Source organism: Necator americanus, chromosome IV, assembly GCF_031761385.1.
Source record: "Necator americanus strain Aroian chromosome IV, whole genome shotgun sequence".
Classification (NCBI taxonomy): Eukaryota; Metazoa; Nematoda; class Chromadorea; order Rhabditida; family Ancylostomatidae; genus Necator; species Necator americanus.
In genome coordinates this window covers 14,098,681-14,119,797 of record NC_087374.1, presented here as the reverse complement: position 1 = coordinate 14,119,797, position 21,117 = coordinate 14,098,681, and the positions used below count along the sequence as shown (strand labels likewise).

The 21,117-nt window shown below is 41.8% G+C and overlaps 1 protein-coding gene across 1 annotated transcript; it reads left to right on the top strand.

The window, feature by feature from the left end:
• Window positions 1-263: 263 nt before the first annotated feature.
• Window positions 264-17,880, top strand: RB195_001226 (uncharacterized protein; the record flags this gene model as incomplete). Its single annotated transcript, XM_064197907.1, has 10 exons — window positions 264-429; window positions 10,984-11,063; window positions 12,360-12,465; window positions 12,537-12,656; window positions 14,605-14,680; window positions 15,317-15,484; window positions 15,610-15,804; window positions 16,277-16,421; window positions 16,487-16,552; window positions 17,779-17,880. The coding sequence occupies 10 exons, from the start codon at window positions 264-266 to the stop codon at window positions 17,878-17,880; spliced, it is 1,224 nt and encodes a 407-aa protein (XP_064053788.1).
• Between the last annotated feature and the right edge of the window lie 3,237 nt (window positions 17,881-21,117).

Below are 21,117 nucleotides of genomic sequence, written 5' to 3'. Positions count from 1 at the left end.
GAAGCAATGTTACGTTACGCTATGTTGAAACATTCGAATTTGTACCATGTACGCAGTAATTGCAAATTTGTATATCTAGTCAGAACCAAATGATCTTCTTCTCTTCTTTCATTTTTATGTGATTCTCTAACTTCGGTTGCTCGCGTGTTGTAATTGCATATTTTTATTTAGAATTATCGTCCAATATATTAAACCTCGTAGAAATGATGCATAGAAAAATTGACAATATTGTGATTAATGCATAAATTAGACTCAGGCTGCCAATGGAGGACAAGGCTCCTTGTGCCTCCATCGAAGAGGATCTGCCGGGCTTCATCCGGCGGAAAAAGAACAGCTCAACGCTGCTTACCTCGACGTCCTTACGAGTGCGACATGACATTTTCACGATTTTCATAATGATTTTCCTCATTGGGAGGTTAAGCATGATTGGTAAGTGTTTTTCCTCTTTCTGTTTTATTGTATATGTGTTTATTTAATTTATCGAATTCAACAGGGCGCAGCTCGAGAAATACTCTATTATTTTAGTTACAGAAACTTTCAAGAAGCACTCTTATAAGTTCCACAAGGATATCTTTTTCATCTTTTTCTCTTTCTGGTTTTGTTCTTCCTTGTAATTTCCCTAACTTTCTATGATGGGTCCCCTCAATTGTTCATTTCCTGCTGTTGGAGATTGTATATACTCTCAGCATCAAAGCGTCAAATCGGACCGTAGGTCTCTAATTACCTCAGAAGCAGATATTTTTCAAAAATCTTCAACGACTTAAGGTTTTTGCAGAAATCTCTCTAATGTTATCTCGGTCTCTAAGATCAATGTCTGCTATGTTCTTCATAGATCTTGACTGGCCGTGGCGTGGCGTGGCTAATTGGTGGGATCTTTTCGGGATCGGATGTTCATTTTGAACATATTTTCGGTGTTCGTCTAGAACATTCATTTTCTTCTGTGTGATATCATTTTTTTTGAGTTATTAGAGACTTCAAATGTAAGATTGAGCCAAGGTGATGTAGCGAAAGGAGGTTCGACAAGGTCGCCACCATCAATGTTTGATGTGAAACTTGGTGTCTACCAGTCTTCTCATTCCTATGTGATCGTTGAGTTGCTGCAGATTTATAAAAGAAGATACAAACGCTGGCTTTATACATGGCTGTGCTATCAGAAGTCATTCTGTAGACTGCATAACCACGTTCATAAACCTCAACCTATTCCGATTTGAAGTCGAGTGCGTTGAAGCATTTCGAGGGATCGATATAGACCAGACACTTCATCCGTTTTCCCTTTGATATGGAGTTCGAAACATTCGCGCTAAGGTTTTGCTTATTTATAAATTTCTAAATGTAACAGAAGTCCAACCTCAACTGTGCATGTGAGTCCACATTCCTTCAGAACAATAGATTGCACTGAATACAGTATCACGCACGCTACCAGTAGTCACACTGCTCTAGTTGAGTCGGGCGAACTGAATGTTTTCATCAACACCTTTGTGACTCAAGATACCTAGTAAAAAAAAGAGTCGGAGTTCGAGCAATCACCTGTAGTGCTTGCTGGGATATTAGGTACCTGGAAATAGTACTAAGTGTTCATTATTGTTGTTCCCATTATTGTATTAATGTGTAAGATAACCATATGATAACTCGAGGAAGAGAGATGCCAGAGTTGAGTCAAAGATTTTTGATCTATGATGTATTTACAAAATTTAGCTGACATGCACAGATATAAAAAACCTGAAGCTCTGCGCAGCTGCGTAAGCGGCTGCGCTTGAAGCCGCACTGTGGAACGAACGGTTGGGACCTAGAATGGACCGTCGCATGCTCCACTCATCGCTATGGTTCGAATGAAGCTAGCGAAGTTGATTCAAGTGATAAAATTCCTTGCTTTTAGTTGGAAACAGCAAGCAATAACCAGATAATAATCGCTTCCCCAGACACGATTTTCTTCTTACTTAACTTTAGCAGCGATATCCATCATCTACTCGATTCCATTAATTTTCTTCATTTTGTGTTCAACATTTATATTATCGAGTTTGATAAGCTGTACACGAAGTTGTTAAATAAATTTATTGGCTAACTTTTCGGTTATATCGCCTTCTTCAGAGCCTGAAAAGGGCGATATTCAATCTACAATTCAAACGACCAGCCTCTCCACAACCCACCTTAGCTATTTCATTTATGGCCAAAATTGAAGCATTTGTTCTGGAACTACGTCCGTTGTTCTACTCATTGACGATTGCTTTGTCATTTGCGCCACCCAAGCGGAGATGGAAAATGTTTTGACTTGTTGAACCGACAACCCAAACACATAAAACTTGCTAGGGAGAAACCACAGGGCAACTGGCTTCCTTTTTTGAACATCGAGGTTGGCATCTACGTACCAAACGAAATGGTATCGTAAGCCCAGTAATAAAAACATTTTGGTTCATTTTCTTTCTGCTCATCCATTTCATATGAAGAAAGCTGTGCTTAACAACATGTTTTGCACGGCAAGAACCGTTTGTAGCGGACCTGAGGAGAGAAAGGAATCATTAACTTTGGCTCACGAAATTTCTGTTTCGAATGGTTATGAAATCCGAACGTCTGAAACGAGACGATACCGAAGTGAACGAGCACGGCAATTGGAAAACCTCACCACAGATAACATACCTCTCTGTTTTCCTTACATCTCCGATGAAATGAGCACTGCCATTAGGCGGTGTCTGAGGAGAACAGACTTGGATAGCTCCGTTTCGGTCGTTGAAATACCACCGAAACGGTTTGAAACGTCAGTTAGTTCGGAATCGTTTGTACGACACCATCTGTACAACACCGAACTGTATTATTTGTCCCACAGGTAGACCAGGAGACTGCTTGAGATCCGGGGTAGTCTACCTGATTTCTTGCACGAACTGTGGAGACGAGTATGTCGGTGAAACGGCACGACCGCTGTATATCCGCGTCAAAGAGCACGTGAGCGGCAAGAGTAGGTTACGAGAATGGACACCTTTAGGTGCCTATAGAACACGACGGAGCCGATTTTGAAATTAGGGTCCAAATCTTAGCGCACGAATCTAAAACGTTGGCTCGAAAATCGCTGGAGGCATTTTGGATCCAAGCCAAAAACCCTAAAATGAACCGCAAGGGTGAATGTCTGTCGATAACGCGGGAACTCGCGCCATATCTCGAATGGTTCGTCCGATCCGAATGTGACATTCGAACCATTCGCCCTCGTGATCGACCAGTCAGCGGTCCATGCTAGACATCTCCGATCTAAGGTGAGCATTCAGTGTAGTCGCTAAATTTGTGATTGCAATTAGGCGTGGAGTCTATCAGTTTAGTTGTGGAGAGGTTGGTCGTTTGAATTGTAGATTGAATATCGCCCTTTTCAGGCTCTGAAGAAGGCGATATAGTCGAAACGTTAGCCAATAAATTTATTTAACAACCTCGTGTACAGCTTATCAAACTCGATAATATAAATTCAACTATGCCGAGGTTCATTGAAAGTCGAACTTTTCAACTGTTCAACATTTGTTTTGTTTGATAGTTTCTTCCAACATGACCACCAGTAGTCAGCTGCTCTCCGGGATCCCCGTAATAGTTATGTACGTAGTCGAATCAAGCAGCGATTGGCTTCACACGAATCATAATCTGCACGAAGAAAGTTAAGAACCTATTAAAGTTGGGATTTGAGTGTTCAAAAAAATCTTGCCAAATCAATTGTTTCGTGGAAATGTGGTTAAAGTCCTCATATCACGATTTTGACGTGGCGCGGGACCCACAGGGGAAGAAAAGAATTTGAGAAGTAGATTGCGGAACCTAACGTCATTCCGCTCATCTTTATCTAATCATCGTAAAAAAACGGCCTGGAAATCGCTTTATTTCCTTTATCTCCTCCGAGGTACGTTAGCACACCTAGTCTTGTGCACCCTCCGGTTTCCTCGGCAGCTTTTTCAATGAAGCCTTTTTACTTGAACAGGCTGACGAAAAGGGCAATTGATCTTGGACCGCTCGCCATTGGATGCTGCGCGTTGAAGCCAAAAACGTCGTGAAAAAGCGCCTTCCGTGCCGTTTTTACTAGGATTACTGAAAGATGAGTGAACCGATCTGGGTCCTGTTATCTGCTACTCCAATTCTACGCATGGATTCCACACGACGTCAAAATCGTGATACGCAGCCTTTCAGATATATGTGAATGCGTAGCGGTCACTTACTGCAACGCAACATTGACGTCCATGCATAAGTGAAACACCAAGCGTTTATAGTTGGGTGGAAACGACTCGAAGGCCCATTGACTTCGTGTAAGTGGCTGTGCTCAAAGCGATACGGCGGTGTGGCCGTGATCGAGATTAGATTCGTCCACTTCGAGCGTAGCCGCTTATGCAACCACATCAGATTTCAAGTAGTTTTTGCCGCCTATACTGTCCAGTGATTATTTCCTAGTAGAATCTACTTCTTTGTGGGTATAGAAATCAGCCAAACGTGGTTTATGGAAAATCTTTGAGCTCGTGAAACGGTAGAGACCTAGCAGAAATAGCCGAGATTTCATCAGAAGCAGTGCAGCTTTTCCTCTTTATTTGATTAACGATGGAACAGCCCTGGTTACGCAACCACGAACAAAATGATGAGTCACTAAGAGACAGTGCGGATATTTGTTTGCTTACATCCTTCAGGAAACACGATGAGGAAAACACACGACTGGATCATAGCCGTTCCTAACAATAGACCGTACCAGTTCCAAGCACTTCCTCAGGGATGTCTTTTTTTAAGGCGTCACTCCATGAATCTGGGGTGGTACGGATTTCAGGTGGAGTATTCGTATACGGGATTGTAGATTATGGAGAGAAGGGTGATTCCGTCCATTTCTTCCTAATTGCCGTAAAAAACGGCCCCAAAGATGCGGCTTCGAGCGTTCCGGCACGCCATTTTCTACAAGAACTTCGATTGGAGCGCGCCAGCTTTGTGCGCGCGCCGCATCTTTCGGGCCGTTTTTTACGGCAGTTAGGAGGAAATTGACGGAATCACCCTTTTCTCCATAATCTACGATCGCGTATACGAATACTCCACCTGAAATCCGTACCACCTCAGATTCGTGAGGTGATGCATTTAAACAGATTCTGCTGAATGGTTGACTTGTTGTACGGTAATAGTATTGTAACATGTGAGTATAGTAGATTTTTCGGGACTTACTGGAACTGTTGATGCCGCAAAAGGACTAAAGCCTAGATAGCCATGGAACAGAGTCACTTTGGGCTATGGAGAAACGTGGCACTCATGAGAATTTCGCAACTATTTCAGCGAAACCTCCGTTGCATCTTGAACTTGATAAGGATTAACCAGTTTTGTCATCTTCATCAAACAAACTCTTCGTTGAGAACACGAACGCGGAATTTTTCTCAGTGCCTTGCATTCAAGGGCCTATTTATTGGTAAGTATAGCCCGACTGAAAAGTTCTGAATTGTGGTGTGAAGAAGCGTTAGCTCTGTTTCCATGGAAGTCCATGATGCTCTCCGAAGGCATTGCAGGGCCGTCTTGGTTCTTCGATAGAACTGTACCGTCCTTCTCTAACGTGCAGATGTAAAACACGTTACGGTGAGGTCGTAAACGACTGCACAGTTTCAGTGCAAGTTAATTCGTTCGACCCGCCTGTGAAATTATGGCTTCTACAGCAAATCAGTGAACTGAACTGAGCGCAAAGAATTTATCGACGATCGCTGTGTTGTCTGCAGAATACTTTGAAGCGGTGTATTGGGGTGCAAGTTTCGGTTTACGTATTTCGCTTGTGGTACTCGTTTATCGTTGTTCATAAATACTATATAAAACGATAAACAATACTCGTTTATCGTTGTTCATAAATTTTCACCCAGGCACTTTTTCAGTGAGGAGAAAGGTACATGTTTAGTTCCGAAGAATGCGATGGCGCGACCTCTCGCTTATGCGATAGAGTATAGCAGGCATCGAATTTTTTCAAACGAATGGGCACAACATGCCTTTGAGTAGATTGGAGAGTGTGCCATGCACAGAAAGGAGGTCCATTGCAGCTCGCGCACACATTTGAAGGCATCACCCCACGAATCTGGGGTGGTACGGGTTTTAGGCGGGTAATGGGTATGTGGGGTCGTAGATTGTGAGGAAGAAGGTGATTCCGTTCATCTCTCTGTATCAGTGTAAACGGACGACCCCAGAACTGTTTCTTGCGACGGCTTCTGCTGCAATGCGGAACCATTGCGCCCCGCCTGCGATTCGTCCGAATGGGTCTTCGACGAGTCGTGGGCGGGCGGTGTGGGGGGACGAGGGTGGCATCGTAAGAAACAGCGTTCCGGGATCGTCTGTTCACACTGTTACAGAGAGAGATGAACGGAATGACCTTATTCCCACAATCTACGATCCCCTACAGCCATTATGCGCCTCAAACGCGTACCACCCCAGATTCGTGAGGTGATGCGTCCAACATATTCGACTCCGATTGACACATGCAGAATTAATTATGCAGAATGAAGTATCTCGAGCAGAAGCAGTTGTCTTCTCTTATCTACGGCGTGAATGAAAGAACATTGAGTGGGACGGAAATGGCGTCAATTGCCCCTATCCAAACTCATTATTGGGCAATTGGTGGGCGCAATTGCATTACAACGCTCTACGGACAGCTCATTGTGTTCACTTGCTTTGAAGATGTTTGCTCTATCCATTGAGTGATGCGCAGAGCCTTCATGCGTCGCGTTCCTTCGTTTTGCTTTCGGGTCTTCCTCAGAATGCACGCAACAACTACTTAAATGCAGCGTATCACGAAATTGGTATTACGGAAACCGCAGCGTTCGGTTTGTAGATTACGGAAACAAGCGTGGCTCTGTCCAACTCCTTCTAATCGTCGTTTAAAGAAACGGTGTGGAAATCGCATTAGTTCCTACGAGGTACGTTAGAACGCGCCTTTATTTCCACGTTCTAGTCCTCTCTTCAGTCTCCTCATTTGTGTCAGATGAGTAGGCCGGTGAGAGGACATCATTGATCATGGACTGCTTGCTCGTGGATGCTTCCTGTGCTCAAGGATGGCTCTGGCGCGCTGCAAGTGAATTCGTGGGAAGGAACACGCCTTCCACGCTGTTTTCTACGATTAGAAGAGGTTGAGCGTTGCCGTCGTGGTCCTTAGTCCACAACCCGAAGTTTACGGTTCCCCTTGATCTCCGTACTACGTCAATTTCGTGATAAGCTGCCTTTGAGGACCATTGCCAACTTACAAGTCCAATCATTCGAATCAATTCATTCCGTGCAACGCTAGCCACGAGGTTTGTTTGTTCCCTGGAGAGATTTCAGAAGCCCATTCGTCCCCACAGGTTAGGGACGGACAACTTTTGCAGTGCGCTGGAAACGTTCCAGTTTATGGTGCAATATCGCACAAGCGGTTACGTACAGTACCGCACGGTCTCCTATAGAAAGTATGTGATAAAGACCGTATTACCACCGTTGCTACAGTGTCTGGGTTTTTTAGTCCGAGAACAGAGTTAAGCTAGGGTATCGGCTTTGGTTTAGTCTCTTTACTTCACATCACCTGATCCGGTTAGAAAAGTGAAGTGTATGAAGTGATTCACGAGCATCTGAGACTGTATCATCATTTCTTGTCACATCGTGCATTTCCAAACTCCCTGGTATAAACCATGGAGAAGAATAAAAAGCTTAAAGGCATCACCCCACGAATCTGAGGTGGTACGGATTTCAGGTGGAGTATTCGTATACGGGATGGGAGACTACGGAGAGGGGGGTGATTCCGTCCATTTCTCCCTAATTGCCGTAAAAAACGGCCCAGAAGATACGGCTTCAGGCGTTCTGGCGCACTATTTTCTACAAGGAGTTTGACTGGAGCGCGCCAGCCTTGTGCAAGCGCCGCTGCAACCTCACTCATCCAATGAAGAAATTATGTTGAGTTAGTCTCCCATCCCGTATACGAATACTCCACCTGAAATCTGCACCACCTCAGATTCGTGAGGTGATGCCTTCAAGAGTTCCTGTCAAGCGCCAAGTAAGTTCGATTGCTCCACCTTTCTGTCAATTCACCCTATGCGAAATCTCCGAGCCCAGATGCACCGGCGCTCTCCTTTCCCTTCAGAAATTTTTTTCAAGAAACCTGCGTAACAGAAAATTTTGTGATATATTATGCGTTTCGTATATCTTTCCGATCTTTCTTGGGAATAATACATAAGAAACGTAGGGATAACGAAAAGATTATAATGAAGAAGAACGTAAGAAATAGATTTTAAATGAGAGGAGAAAGCTCATTAATTATTAGCCCTAACTAATTAACCTCGTTAATTAATTTTTCGTCTTTGTTGCTGGATGTACAGTCTTGAAGCTTTCCCCATCGTCTAAAATGACAGGAATGTCGATACCCTTCTAGAAACCTGTCCGTTGAAAGTCAGACAGTGAGACAGACACATGGCCGTGAGGTGATCTGCGTTTTCTAACTCCTGCCTCTCATGAAATACAGGCTGAGCACAACAATTTGAAAAGAATATGTGAATTTCTGATTATTTTAGAATTCATATATATTTAATATGTCCCACCGATTTCAACTTTGTTGTCCAAAAATGAGTCAACGTTGCCGCTGGCTGGTCACTCTCGGTGAGGTGGTCTTTTTTTGAGGTAACGCATCTATAAATCGCTTTAATGAATTTGAACGTAATTGAGTAGTTCACCTGTGCATCATTTTGACAAATTTACGCTAGCGATTGGTTCATTGATAGCTTTACAAGTCGATGGTGAGCTGCTCAGACCAAACTTGTTATTGTAGACGTGGGGCAACTGCTGGAAACTCCATAACATCAGCAAAAAAATCCACAGGTTTTTCTGACTGCTTTCTTCTCTTGGTTTTATCGCAAGGACTATTTGTGTGATGAATAAAAACAATACTAATAAATTAATAACTAGTAAATAAAAATAACGGAATAGGTTTAGGAACAATAAACAGATGTAATTTTTCTGTCCAAAATTCAAAATTCAGCTACATGTAAAAAGCACGCTGTAAAGTGTTCTTTCGCGTAATTTAACGTAACCAGCAATCTTCGAAAAACAGGACACAGCAAATTTGGCGATGTCCTGCGTATGCGCAACTTGCACGCGGCCTTTACTCGTAATATACAGGCGTGTAGCGAGCGGCACTGTTTGATTATGTGTAAATTGGATATTGACAAAGGTCGTATAGAGCGATTCGAAATAGCGGGATAGGAGGTGAGGGCGAGGAGGGATACCTGAATACCGATTTATGGCAGCTCAGTGCAATATATGCAACATGTATCTCCCGGTGTTCTATCGGATCACCGAGATACAGAATCTTCACGTGGGTGAGTGTCACAGTTTTCCCCACCTTACATCTTCAGGAAAAACTCTCCCAAACACTCAGTTGTTGAAGGAGAGGAGGTTGAGCTCAGAATTGTGGTGGTTCCCTTATTTGATAAGAGAAATTGTTGATTTCTGTCAGCATTTACTTGTAACTCATATCAAATTTCTCCCCGTGCTAATAATACTAGCATTAGTAATACTTTTCTGATGCAAGGCATGCAGTATAGCCTCTGCCCTTTTTCCTTTTCCTTTCTTTTCCTTTTTTTTAAATCGTTATCTTCTTCGCTAACACTCTTTGTTGATAAATACGGAGTTTCTTTGCTGAGTATAATGCTTCTGATTTTTCACGTGGTTTTGTGCCCGTGTTCTATTAAAATGTGCGTCAAAACCAATGTCTAAAATTGAATTGATGGCGACGGATATCAAAGTACTTGTGTTCTTTGTGCTTTTTTTCCAGAAACAAAATTATCGATTAGGTTATTTATGTCTCTGAAGATATTGAAAGACTGGAAACCAGAGAATCACTGTGTGATTTTCCGATTTCCAGTTTCAAAAGATTTTGTCGTTGTCAATCTTTGTCAGCTCAAGTAGTTCACAAACTTCTTTAACTAAACTCGAAACTTCAAAGCGTTACAAAAACGACAAGGCTTTTACAAAGAACATTCATCTTCAGCAATCCTGAATTTGTAAGATAATTTGCTTTAGAAGCTTTTGGAGAATCCTTTTGGAAAAAATTTTTCTATGTACACTGTGGAGCAACATTAAACATTTTTCATTCAGCATTTGCATATGTCTTTTCTTTCTCGTAACTTTATCAATCAAAGTAAATCGTTTATTTCGATGATGGAGGGCAATTTTTGTAAGTAAGCAAGACTCTGCGAGTCCTTGTGATTTGCTTAAGAGTCCATTTAAAAATTTAGAATTAAATGAAACATTTAACCATTAGTCTGTCATCTTCATCATCGTCTTGAAAATCTTCCGATCCGTTTTTTAAAATGAATATTGATGTGTCCTTTTTTTGATGATCCTACTAGATGTCCTACTAGATGATTCTGCTCTGTGTATGCGACTAACTTGTCATTCGGTTTTATGAGTTTGTTCCTCAAAAGAATTTTAAAAATTTCTCTCTAATTGCTGTTTTAGGAACATGATGTGCCTAGATTCTCGAGTCATTCAAAGCTAACATTAATTCAGAATGCGTCTACACGCTGATCCTCCATTTAAAACATTGAAAGATAGGTGTCCTGTGTATCTAAGAGATGCAAGCTAAACTTTGTAAGCACACAGCAACTCAAAACAATAAGATGCTCGTGATGAGCCACGTTCGCGCATTGCAGCTGGCTGTGGTTTTGTTCTTTTTTCTCGGCTGCAACAAAGAGTTGAAGCAGAAGGGCGTAGAAGTGCGCGATGACAGAAATTGCACTCAACATTCATGCGCCAGCACACAATTCCCGAGAAATTACTGTTATTGTTAGGTAAGACTGCTCAAGTTACACTTTTCGCTTGCTTAGATTTTCGTGATTCAGGATAGTAACAAAAGTTTAAGTCAGAGAAGTTATGTGCTAGAATTGTTCAAAGTTGAATTGGGAGTGCCAGAAATATATAGACTCTTTTTTATCCGTTAACATAACATTTTAATTTTAACATATCATAAAGTGACATTTCTAGAAAAGAACTCTTTTTTTTCAGAAGGATGTCTCCCTTCGTGGTTCCGAGATGATCGGAGTGACGCGCAGGCGTTAGAGAAGAATGTTCTGGAACAAAATGAGGTTAGCGCTGACGATACGATCGATCGTTGTTGAGAGATCATAAGTGCTCTTGCCCAAATAATCTCAGTTTGTTTTCGATGATCACAAACTCAAATGTGATTATTCTTTTTTTCGCCGGTTGGATCGAGTATAGACGTTTCAAAAAGTTATCGTCTTTCTACATAGCTGCTAAAGTGCTCCTTCTAGTTACTCAGATCAAAAAAACTGTTGAGCCAAGAGTTATTCTATTGCTTACAATCACATTTCCCCATAGCTATCTTCGAACTGAATCAATGTAATGAATCCAATGTATTTATTCTAATCAATCCAGTAAACAGTAGGAGCTAAAAGAACTAGGAGTGGAACTCAGACAATTATTTCACACACTTTTTTTTTGAAGAAAAATTAGACTTAGGATGAGGGAATGGAATTGGATTAGATAATATTTCGGTCAGCATCGGACTATCACTTTCAGAATTGTGTACCGTTCCTGATTTTTTGATTTCCTGAGCTCGATTTTATGACCATCTCTCTATTTGAAGACATCACTTGTGGAAAATGATTCCGAAAAATCAATAATCACACGTATGCTGCTTAATTTCCAAAAGCAAAGAATAAACAAGTTAAAGATTTGAAATTTCGGATAGAAGATCCTGATGATTTGGTGTAGGAATGAACAAGAGTTGTAAGAGAATAAAATAAAGGAGCAATTGCAGAAGAGGGTTGTCTCGTTTTTTATAAGTTAGGTGATATTAAAAGACTTTTCTCGTTTGACACTGGAGCTAGTTCTATAACCGCGCTAGTGACACATATGTCAAGCTTACGCATTTCAGTAGTGCTAAAGAGGTGTTCGTACTATGCATCCACGCTGAGCATAAGCTTTGACACGATTGCGCTGTTCATCTATCGATCGGATACTTACTGTAAAGAACTCCCCTCCTTAAGGACATATGTGATAGCTGCATGGGCGGGTGTGGCGCAGTCGGTCAGAGGTCCGTTGTAGCCACACGGTCGAGGGTTCGAATCCGCACTAGTGCTCACCAAACCTTTCATCCCTCCGGGGCCGATAAATTTGTACCAGCCTTGTCTGGGAGGATAAAAACACTGTCTTGATCATCGGCTGGCCCCCGCAAGTCATTGTACAGGCCAACACGCGTTCCAAAACCTCAACCTCAACGATTACGAATTGTGGAGGGAACAGAGTGAAGCACCCAGTTCATCTTCTTGAGGCAAGAGCCAGCGTTGAAACAGCACTTTCATGAGAAAAAACCGAAGTTTTGATGTGGTATCATAAAAAGAAAGCAGTGGCACATTCAGATTCTCGAGCCTCCTGCGTTACTTGAGACATCTCATTCAACAGTGAAGCAAGATTCACAAGAAACTCGACCTCCCTATGAAACGAACGAACTAGAAACTGATCACGGTGAATGGTTAAATGCACGTATCGCTGTATCAATTGTTGAACTATGAAATTATTCTAAGATCTCCTTCCAGGTGATTCGAATGAGAGTGAAAGCGAGGAACTGGACGTGCTTTATGGAACTGCTGCACCAATCCGCGTGGATCACAAGCTGGAGGAAGCCCGAATGCGTCATTCTAAACAGAAATGTAAAGGTTGGTCGAATTTTTCGCTCCGAAAACTTATCCTCTATTTTATTTCCTACTTTTGAGCTAAAAATAATACTTCGTGCTACCACATTCCGTAGATACGCAATAAGCATACATTATTTGTGCATATCGATTATTATCGAAATAAAATAAGAAGAATGAATAGAAAAGCATTATTGAAAAGCAGAAACGTTAGAAAAGCAATAACGTTTTCTTTCCGGCTGCAGCGCTTGTTTATTTATTCGTATGAACGCAACGATAGGTGTGTTGAAAATATACGGCGCCAACACAATCTCGGACACCAAAGGACAAACTTCACAAGAAACCATAACTCAACCTAATTTCTTCATTGAGTGAGTGAAGCTGCTCTTTTACCATGGAAGGTAGGAAGTTCTTTGAACAAAATCCGTTTAAAGATAAAAACAGTCGTGAAGAACGACTGGTGAGCGGGGAATCACTGGTAGAAGTTCATCAAAATCCATTAGTCTTTTAACGAGTTACCACCAACATCCGAGACCATCAGAGTGTTTGAGACAAAATTGAATGGTTGACTTGAGAGAAGCTCACACAAGACGAGTACTGGTCCAAATGGCTGGGTCCATTTAAAAATTGATGCTGCCCGTGTGGCGTTTCATCGTCGCGTATTTGTGTTGAACACAGGGTGGGCAAGTCCCTAGACTCTTCAGCTATGGTAGCACTCTCCATACAACACTCAGTTGTCCGTTATGAAGATGTAAAATCAGCAAAAGAAGCGGTGAAGGGAAGCACACCTTTAGCGGTCAAGACTGATAGATCTAAATTGCGAATAAAAGAAGATTTCTCACGCTGACTAAAGTTTGGGGTGATTGCGGACATTACGGAGCTCATCACAATCGAAGCCGTATCCAATGTCATTTAATCTGGGTATCCAACTGAATGAACGCGCTCTGGGCGTCTGTTCAGCTGGTTAAAGTAAAAGGATAATGTTTCTGGCGTTAATTCGATCCGCTTGGGATGCGCCCCCACGTTCACTTAAATTCAGAATCGTTTGGGGTTTACAAACGGGTGTCTGGCTTAAACAATGACTTGCGGGGGCTAGCCGATGTGTCAACTCGGGATTTTTATTCTCCCAGACAAATCTGGTACCAATTTATCGACCCCGGAGGGATGAAAGGTTTGGTGAGCACTAGAACGGATTCGAACCTACGATCGATTGTGCAGTAAGCGGAACCTCTAACCGCTACACTACACCCGCCCTGTTCAGCTGGTAAACTGGATAAATTCTAGGATTGAAAATGTTTGTTCGAGAGACCGCTATGCCATGCAACCAATTACCATTACACGGAGTCTGTGTCAGCAAATTCATTAAATAGTACTGGATAGCACGGTCGAAGAAGGAGGTCATCGATGGTTTTATTTTCATCCTATTTATGCTCCCAAAGGCAGATATATTGGATATGGGCCTGGGTCCCGTCAAACGCGCTGCACCGATCAAGGTCGCTCAGAATGACTCTGCTCATGAAGCAACCGTTGTTTCCAGTGTGAAGAGTAGGAGGAGACGACGGAAGCGACTTGGTAGAAGCCGCCGTGTTAACGCAGACAAAGGTGAAGAATGATAAACGATGATGAAAAAGTGGTTCACGCGTAGGCGGTCACAGGAAGATCACGGATAGTAAAGGAAAAAATGCGACTCGAAACCATTCGACTGTATATGTGACTGCCTACGCGATTTGACACCATAGCCACTGATCATGATGTTTTGGTCGGACACGCCGCTATGTTAGGGAGGATATCCTCCAAGTAATGTTTGCACGGATTTCCATATTATTGTAGATTCTTCAACAAAATATCGATTTGTTCGAGCTCCACTAATCTTTCTAGGTGGTTTAAATAGCCTAATTACAAACTTAATCCTATTTTTTAATACCTTCGTGTTGTCTGAGTGATGAGTTTTTCACTTTATGAAGTATTGCAGGTTGGTGTTATCGAGGTGGAAACTGCTCCGTAGACGTTGATGAGGTCACCTATGAGCTTAGATCAGTGAATTGCCAGTAAGTGAGCGCTTCAAGTTGTGTTTTAGTTATTTTTTAGTATGTATATAATGGAACTACACTATCATCATACAGTAAAAAGTAACAGAATCCGAAACTCAGCAGCTGTTTTCCTTTATCTTGGTTTTCAATTAGATTAACTCCTGAACTAATACAAAAACATCTACTTAGTGAAGAGTATAAATCGCTCTCATCAGAAAATTGGACTACGTGTTCATGGAAGCTTTTCAGATAATCATAATGCTACTTTAAAGGCATCACCCCACGAATCTGAGGTGGTGCAGATTTCAGGTGGAGTATTCGTATACAGGATGGGAGACTACGGAGAGGGGGGTGATTCCGTCCATTTCTTCCTAATTGCCGTAAAAAACGGCCCGGAAGATACGGCTTCAATCGTTTTGGCGCACCATTTTGTACAAGAGGTTCAATTGGAGCGCGCCAGTCTTGTGCGGCGCCGCATCTTCTGGGCCGTTTTTTTTACGGCAATTAGCAAGAAATGGACGGAATCACCCCCCTCTCCGTAGTCTCCCATCCTGTATACGAATACTCCACCTGAAATCTGCACCACCTCAGATTCGTGGGGTGATGCCTTTAACTAAATTAGGTAGAGGCTTATCCAATTTGTGATAATTTCAGTTGCCCTCACGGTTATTGGGGCAGCAGATGTGAACTGCACTTCGTAGCACGATTGTTCGCTCCCGTCAAGGGTCATGTCGAAGTGGAAAAGTCAGGTGTCTCCGCGTTCGCATTTATCATTCTCATGGTGATCGTCTCCATCGGCCTCATTTTCTATACGTACAGGAAGTTAGCAATCGTTTCCAGTTTCCCTGCAAAAATTTGTTGTACCCTCATGTTTCTGCATGGCACTCCTCTTTTTAATGTCAATGAGTTCAAGTAGAATTCACCAAGCACACAAATATTTCTTTTAGGATAGCACGACGTAATACGGCATTCAATCTAACAGCAACTCCTTCGCTCAGTACTCATCTTCGTCGTCCAACTGTTTCTTTCCAAACTACTCCTACCTCTGTTAATACTACACCAAGCAGTAGTGGCACTTACATGAGTCGCAACGCTTCACAGAATTACAACTGGCGCACACCATTCTCGCCACTTTCGAGAAGGTAGGTACTTGAACGAAAAAGATCCTGCCGAAGGCGCACTTTCCTTCGCACTTCAATTTCTAGCCTCAGAATAGAAATATTGTTCTCTTAATTATGTCTAAAGTCTCGTCTTTTTGCTTCTTCTGTATCCACATAGAAAAAGTTGCACAAGACGAGATAAGACGAGTGGAAAATCCTCCATCACAGAATCTTAGCTCTTTGCCCTGGATACAGCCGCCTCCGAACGCTTTCAACCGGGCCGAAGCGAAGTTTCTAGAGCAAAGTCTGTCACGAGTGTTTTGGCTCTCGGGCGAATACGCCCATTGTTGGCGCGCTTTCTCTGTGCTGATAGGTTTCTCGGAGCAGAAATACTGCAAGCCGGTCGCTTTTTCCAGGTAGAAAGTGCTCGGTGACAACTCTATCCAGAGAAGCGTGAATTTTGTGTTTAAAATATGCATCAACTCCTTCTTAGTACCTAATCTATCTATTACAGTTATGGGCACTTAGCAGTAAATCCACGCCAATCCTCATGCGACAGCACTCCATCGTTGAGCATTGCGCTCAGTAGACTATCGCTCGGTTCGACCCGCCTTTTGCAGAATCTCGAAGTGCCGACACTGAAATCAGTTAGTAGAACTGTGCGTCTTCACACTAGTTAACTTTTCTAGCAATAGATGTTTCTGTGAAATACTTCCTTGTTCAGAGTAGTTATCCATTGAACAACTCTACTAATCCGACTCCATACAGCTTAAACCGAGCTCACAATGAGGTAAAACTTAACTACTTTTTTTGCTTGAATTTTCCTATCATCCGGCAATAGTTCTCGCTGGATGTTCAACCAGGTGAACGCAACACGTCTCCTGCAATACACTCTCTTTCTGGCTGTGTCCTACAGCGGTCGAAGCCACACTGCTCTCACCAGGTTAAACTCATTCGGCGTATACATGCACGCTCTCTGTAGCTTGCCTTGAAAACTAAGAAAGTAGTTTCAGTGTGGTATAATTTTCTCATAATTGAAGCTATTTTCATTCGTTTCCTTCGTTTCATGCTCTTTTCCAATATTTTTTCAAAGGCAACATTTGCACGAATTTTAGATGGTAGAGACGTCTTTGCGCAAGCAAATTCACAAGGATCGAGACGCGTTTTGCAGGCATCACCGTAGTAAAACGCAAACGAAATTTAGAACAAACGTGGAGTTCATCACTCGTGACGGCTTAAAGAGTCGTCATGAGATTCGTACAAACAAGTGTCGCGTGATACGTACAAACATAAACTCGAACTCTACATACTACTTCAGTGGAAGGATCTCAACATCGAAAAGTTCGGCAAACGCTACCTTTAAAGGCAGCATACCACGAAATTGACATGGTTGAGATCTCTCCAGAAAAAGATAAAGTTCGGGGTGTAGATTGCAAGTATAGTCGTGTCGGCGCTCAAGTCCCCTAATGTTCCTGAAAACGACGTTTGAAACGGCTTTCCTGTACGAATTTTCTTACAGCACACCTCATAACGCCAACTTTGTGGGGATGACGTGTTCTTTTAAAGGCATCACCCCACGAATCTGGGGTGGTACGGATTTTGGGTGGAGAATTCGTATACAGGATCGGAGAGTAGGGTGATTCCGTTCATTTCTTCCTAATTAGCGTAAAAACACAGCCCGGAGCGTTCCGGCGCGCTATTTTCTACAACGAGTTCGATTGGAGCGCACCAGCCGCGTGCACACGCCGTATCTTCCGGACCGTTTTCTTACGTCAATTATCAAGAAATGGACGGAATCCCCTCTCTTCATAATCTACTATCCCGTATACTGCACCTAAAATCCGTACCACCTCAGATTCGTGGGGTGATGCCTTTAAGGCAGAGTTGCATTAATTCATCCACAGATTTGTCGCAAACCATTTATTAGCCACAAACATTTAATTAGCCTAGGAATTTTACCGAAGCCAGGAATAACCTCATCAAGAATCTGCCCTATTCAAAGTGCATTGATTGCAGAGTGCCTACTACAGCGCAATGGGTACATGGGCGGGTGATCCCTCCATTAGCAGCGATGATCATCGGGAGGAGCAATTGTTTTATAGTGAGCACCGTAACTAGCGTTATTGTGATTTAATAATGCTATGATATGTTCCGAGTTTGTCCGAGTTACATTTGATGCTTTTTAAAGAAATATTTCCTTATAAACTGTACATTGATGGCTTGGCCTATTCCTTAATTGATTAAGACTTGCAGCGTCGCTCTAAACTGTCTTGTGAATCCTGGATCAGCTCCGCCGCTGACTCGTGCCTTTCTCATTGTTCTTCACTTGAGTAGGTCTTCAAGTTAAACAAAACTCGCCGGGTTCTTGTTCCGGTCTGGTGTTGTGATAGGCCTCTATCGACTAGTAATAGCATTGGGAACACCAGCGACAGCAACATGACCTCAATGTTTTCTTGAAGAATAGCTTTTATCTATTTTGCTCTTATGTATGTCTGTGATCGCAACAACATCGTAAATGAAGCGGGTTCTTGTACTGTGAATGTATTGAAATAAACATTATGCTGGGAACTAATCAACCATAGTTTCTTTTCATATCACAAAGTATTAGTTTTATTATTACATCGTAATTCGTGTATGGGTAAACAGAGCATTCAAAATAGAATTCGAAGATAGACAATTACAATATAATCCGTAGTTTTTCACTTAGTACCAAAGAAGAACCGTTTTCTTACATTGGAAATACTTCAAAAGTTTTTTTTGTAACCAACTTGCAAAAAAGTGCTCAGCGGAAGGGAGGGAATGGAGTTAGTTGGAGCGCTAGCAAACTCTGTCAACGGAGAAGAATTGCTCCACGACTGGCATCATGAACCTGCCATTGGGATGAACGCATCAGCTCCACCTTCACAAAGAAATTTGTGCACTTTTCTGATGATGAATTGGCGTTATTGCCTTCCAGCGTCTTTCAACTCGCGTCTTTCAGCGAACACACACGTCAGAGGGATGTCATAGCTGGAGAAGCTCCCAAGTATGCTTCTGTAAACTTGTGATCAGATCGCAAGGAGGATACATTCCACTAAGAAGTACTTATTGCGCCCTGCTGCAATTTCAAAGCAGGGGCATTAGTCGATAGGTGGATATAGAGAAAAGAAAGTAAAGAGGAACTGAGAACACGTTACGTTGTTTACTATTTCATTATTAAAACTGTCGTTTTTGTTTGATAAAATAGAAAAGCTCCCGTCGAATTCAGGTATTCAGGTTCATGCCTATTACTTTAGAAAGCTAATGTTTTCTTTTCAACGAAAAACCTCAAATACGTAATTTGAAGCTACTAGATGCATCTTCTCTCATATTTCACGTGAGGATTTCTCCTGATTTTGGCAGGTCATAAATTTGAGACCACCTCATATCGCAAAATTCTAGTGGATGCGTCTGATTCTCCGAAACAATTTAATACCTCGAATTATATCGTACAACACCGCTACTAATTTCTGTCCCAAAATCCGTCGCAAACCGTCGGAATTCTTGGAAGTGGTCAAGATTAAATTTTGAAAGTACCATTCGAAAGTAAATGAGCTGCTGATCTCAAATATACTTCGAGAATTTACTTTTGACAAATGTGTGGCCTGAAGACGGGCAAAGTTTCCTCAAGCCCCGTTAATTACTTTCACACCTCCGCAATCCTGCCATTGGCATATCTCGCGGATACATCTGCATGGAAGGAAGGGGTGTTCAGAGGATTTCCGCTTATTTCTCGAAATTGGACAAAATGTTTATTACATCCGTAATCAGGAGGTTATTTAGAGCATTTTGATACCCCACATCATATGTTGGTTCGTAATTTCCATTCTCTTAAGAAATTCACGAGTGTTCCATCGAAGATTAATAAAAAGCCATACTTTCCAAACCGTGAAAAATCTCCTCGAAAAGTTTTCAGCAAACAACTTGCACTTGACAATAGTTTATATTGTAAGCTTCTAGCTTTGAAAATGTCTAGTTTTTCCAGTGTCAAACTTACAACATTACTCTATTTCGTTATTTGGTCCAATTTTTGAGCAGCTGTCAACGGCTTAGAATTAACGCTTAATTCTCGCGATTCAGTACTTGCTTAGAACTCTCCTCTCTTTTTCGAGAAATGAATTAGGCGCCAACATTGGATGACAGTTGGTCATGGTTTTCGAGTGACCAAATTGGAGAAAATTTTCGTCTGTTTTCACAAAACAGAAATTTTTGCAACCTCTATGAATTTTTTCAGTACATCAAATACCCAGTTCTTCTCATAAAGAGACGCTCTTTCGAATGATGTTGAATTCACTTTTATTTACAAACTTCAAAATTTCAACACTGACTCCCCCTCTTATAGAGCAGGCGATATTCTATAGCTGGAATGGTTATCGCGGCCCAGGCATGGTCTCCCAGGCATCTCATACCTTCGGTGGGTGACTCCTCTGGCGATTCGGCGTCACAGAAAGACAATAATGTTTGAACATAAATGAACAGTGACAACAATTCTAAAGAGTTCTCAGTCATCAGAACTATACAGCTTCAATTTCAAAAGTTTTCGGAAAGAAATACAAACAAACGAAACAAACCTCCTGAAAAAGACAGACATGTAACAAATTAAGACGTTTTATGGAGGAAAAAATCGTAACTTTTTAAATTTTTGGATTTTTTTCGCGTCTTGCAGTTCAATTCGAATAATATTCACTTCTTCCTTTTCTTCCCTCTCCTCTTCTTTTTGTTTCTTGGTGTAGTTTCGTCAGTCATTTTCCTTCCTAGTCGTTTCAAATTATCACTGTTTTTCTGTTTTTGTTCTGTTTTTACAAATAAGAACTCTTTAGAATTCTCGTAACCGTTCATTCATGTTCAAACATTATTGTCTTTCTGTGACGCCGAATCGCCAGAGGAGTCACCCACCGAAGGTATGAGATGCCTGGGCCGCGATAACCATTCCAGCTATAGAATATCGCCTGCTCTATAAGAGGGGGAGTCAGTGTTTAAATTTTGAAGTTTGTAAATAAAAGTGAATTCAACATCATTCGAAAGAGCGTCTCTTTATGAGAAGAACTGGGTATTTGAGGTGCTGAAAAAATTCATAGAGGTTGCAAAAATTTCTGTTTTGTGAAAACAGACGAAAATTTTCTCCAATTTGGTCACTCGAAAACCATGACCAACTGTCATCCAATGTTGGCGCCTAATTCATTTCTCGAAAAAGAGAGGAGAGTTCTAAGCAAGTACTGAATCGCGAGAATTAAGCGTTAATTCTAAGCCGTTGACAGCTGCTCAAAAATTGGACCAAATAACGAAATAGAGTAATGTTGTAAGTTTGACACTGGAAAAACTAGACATTTTCAAAGC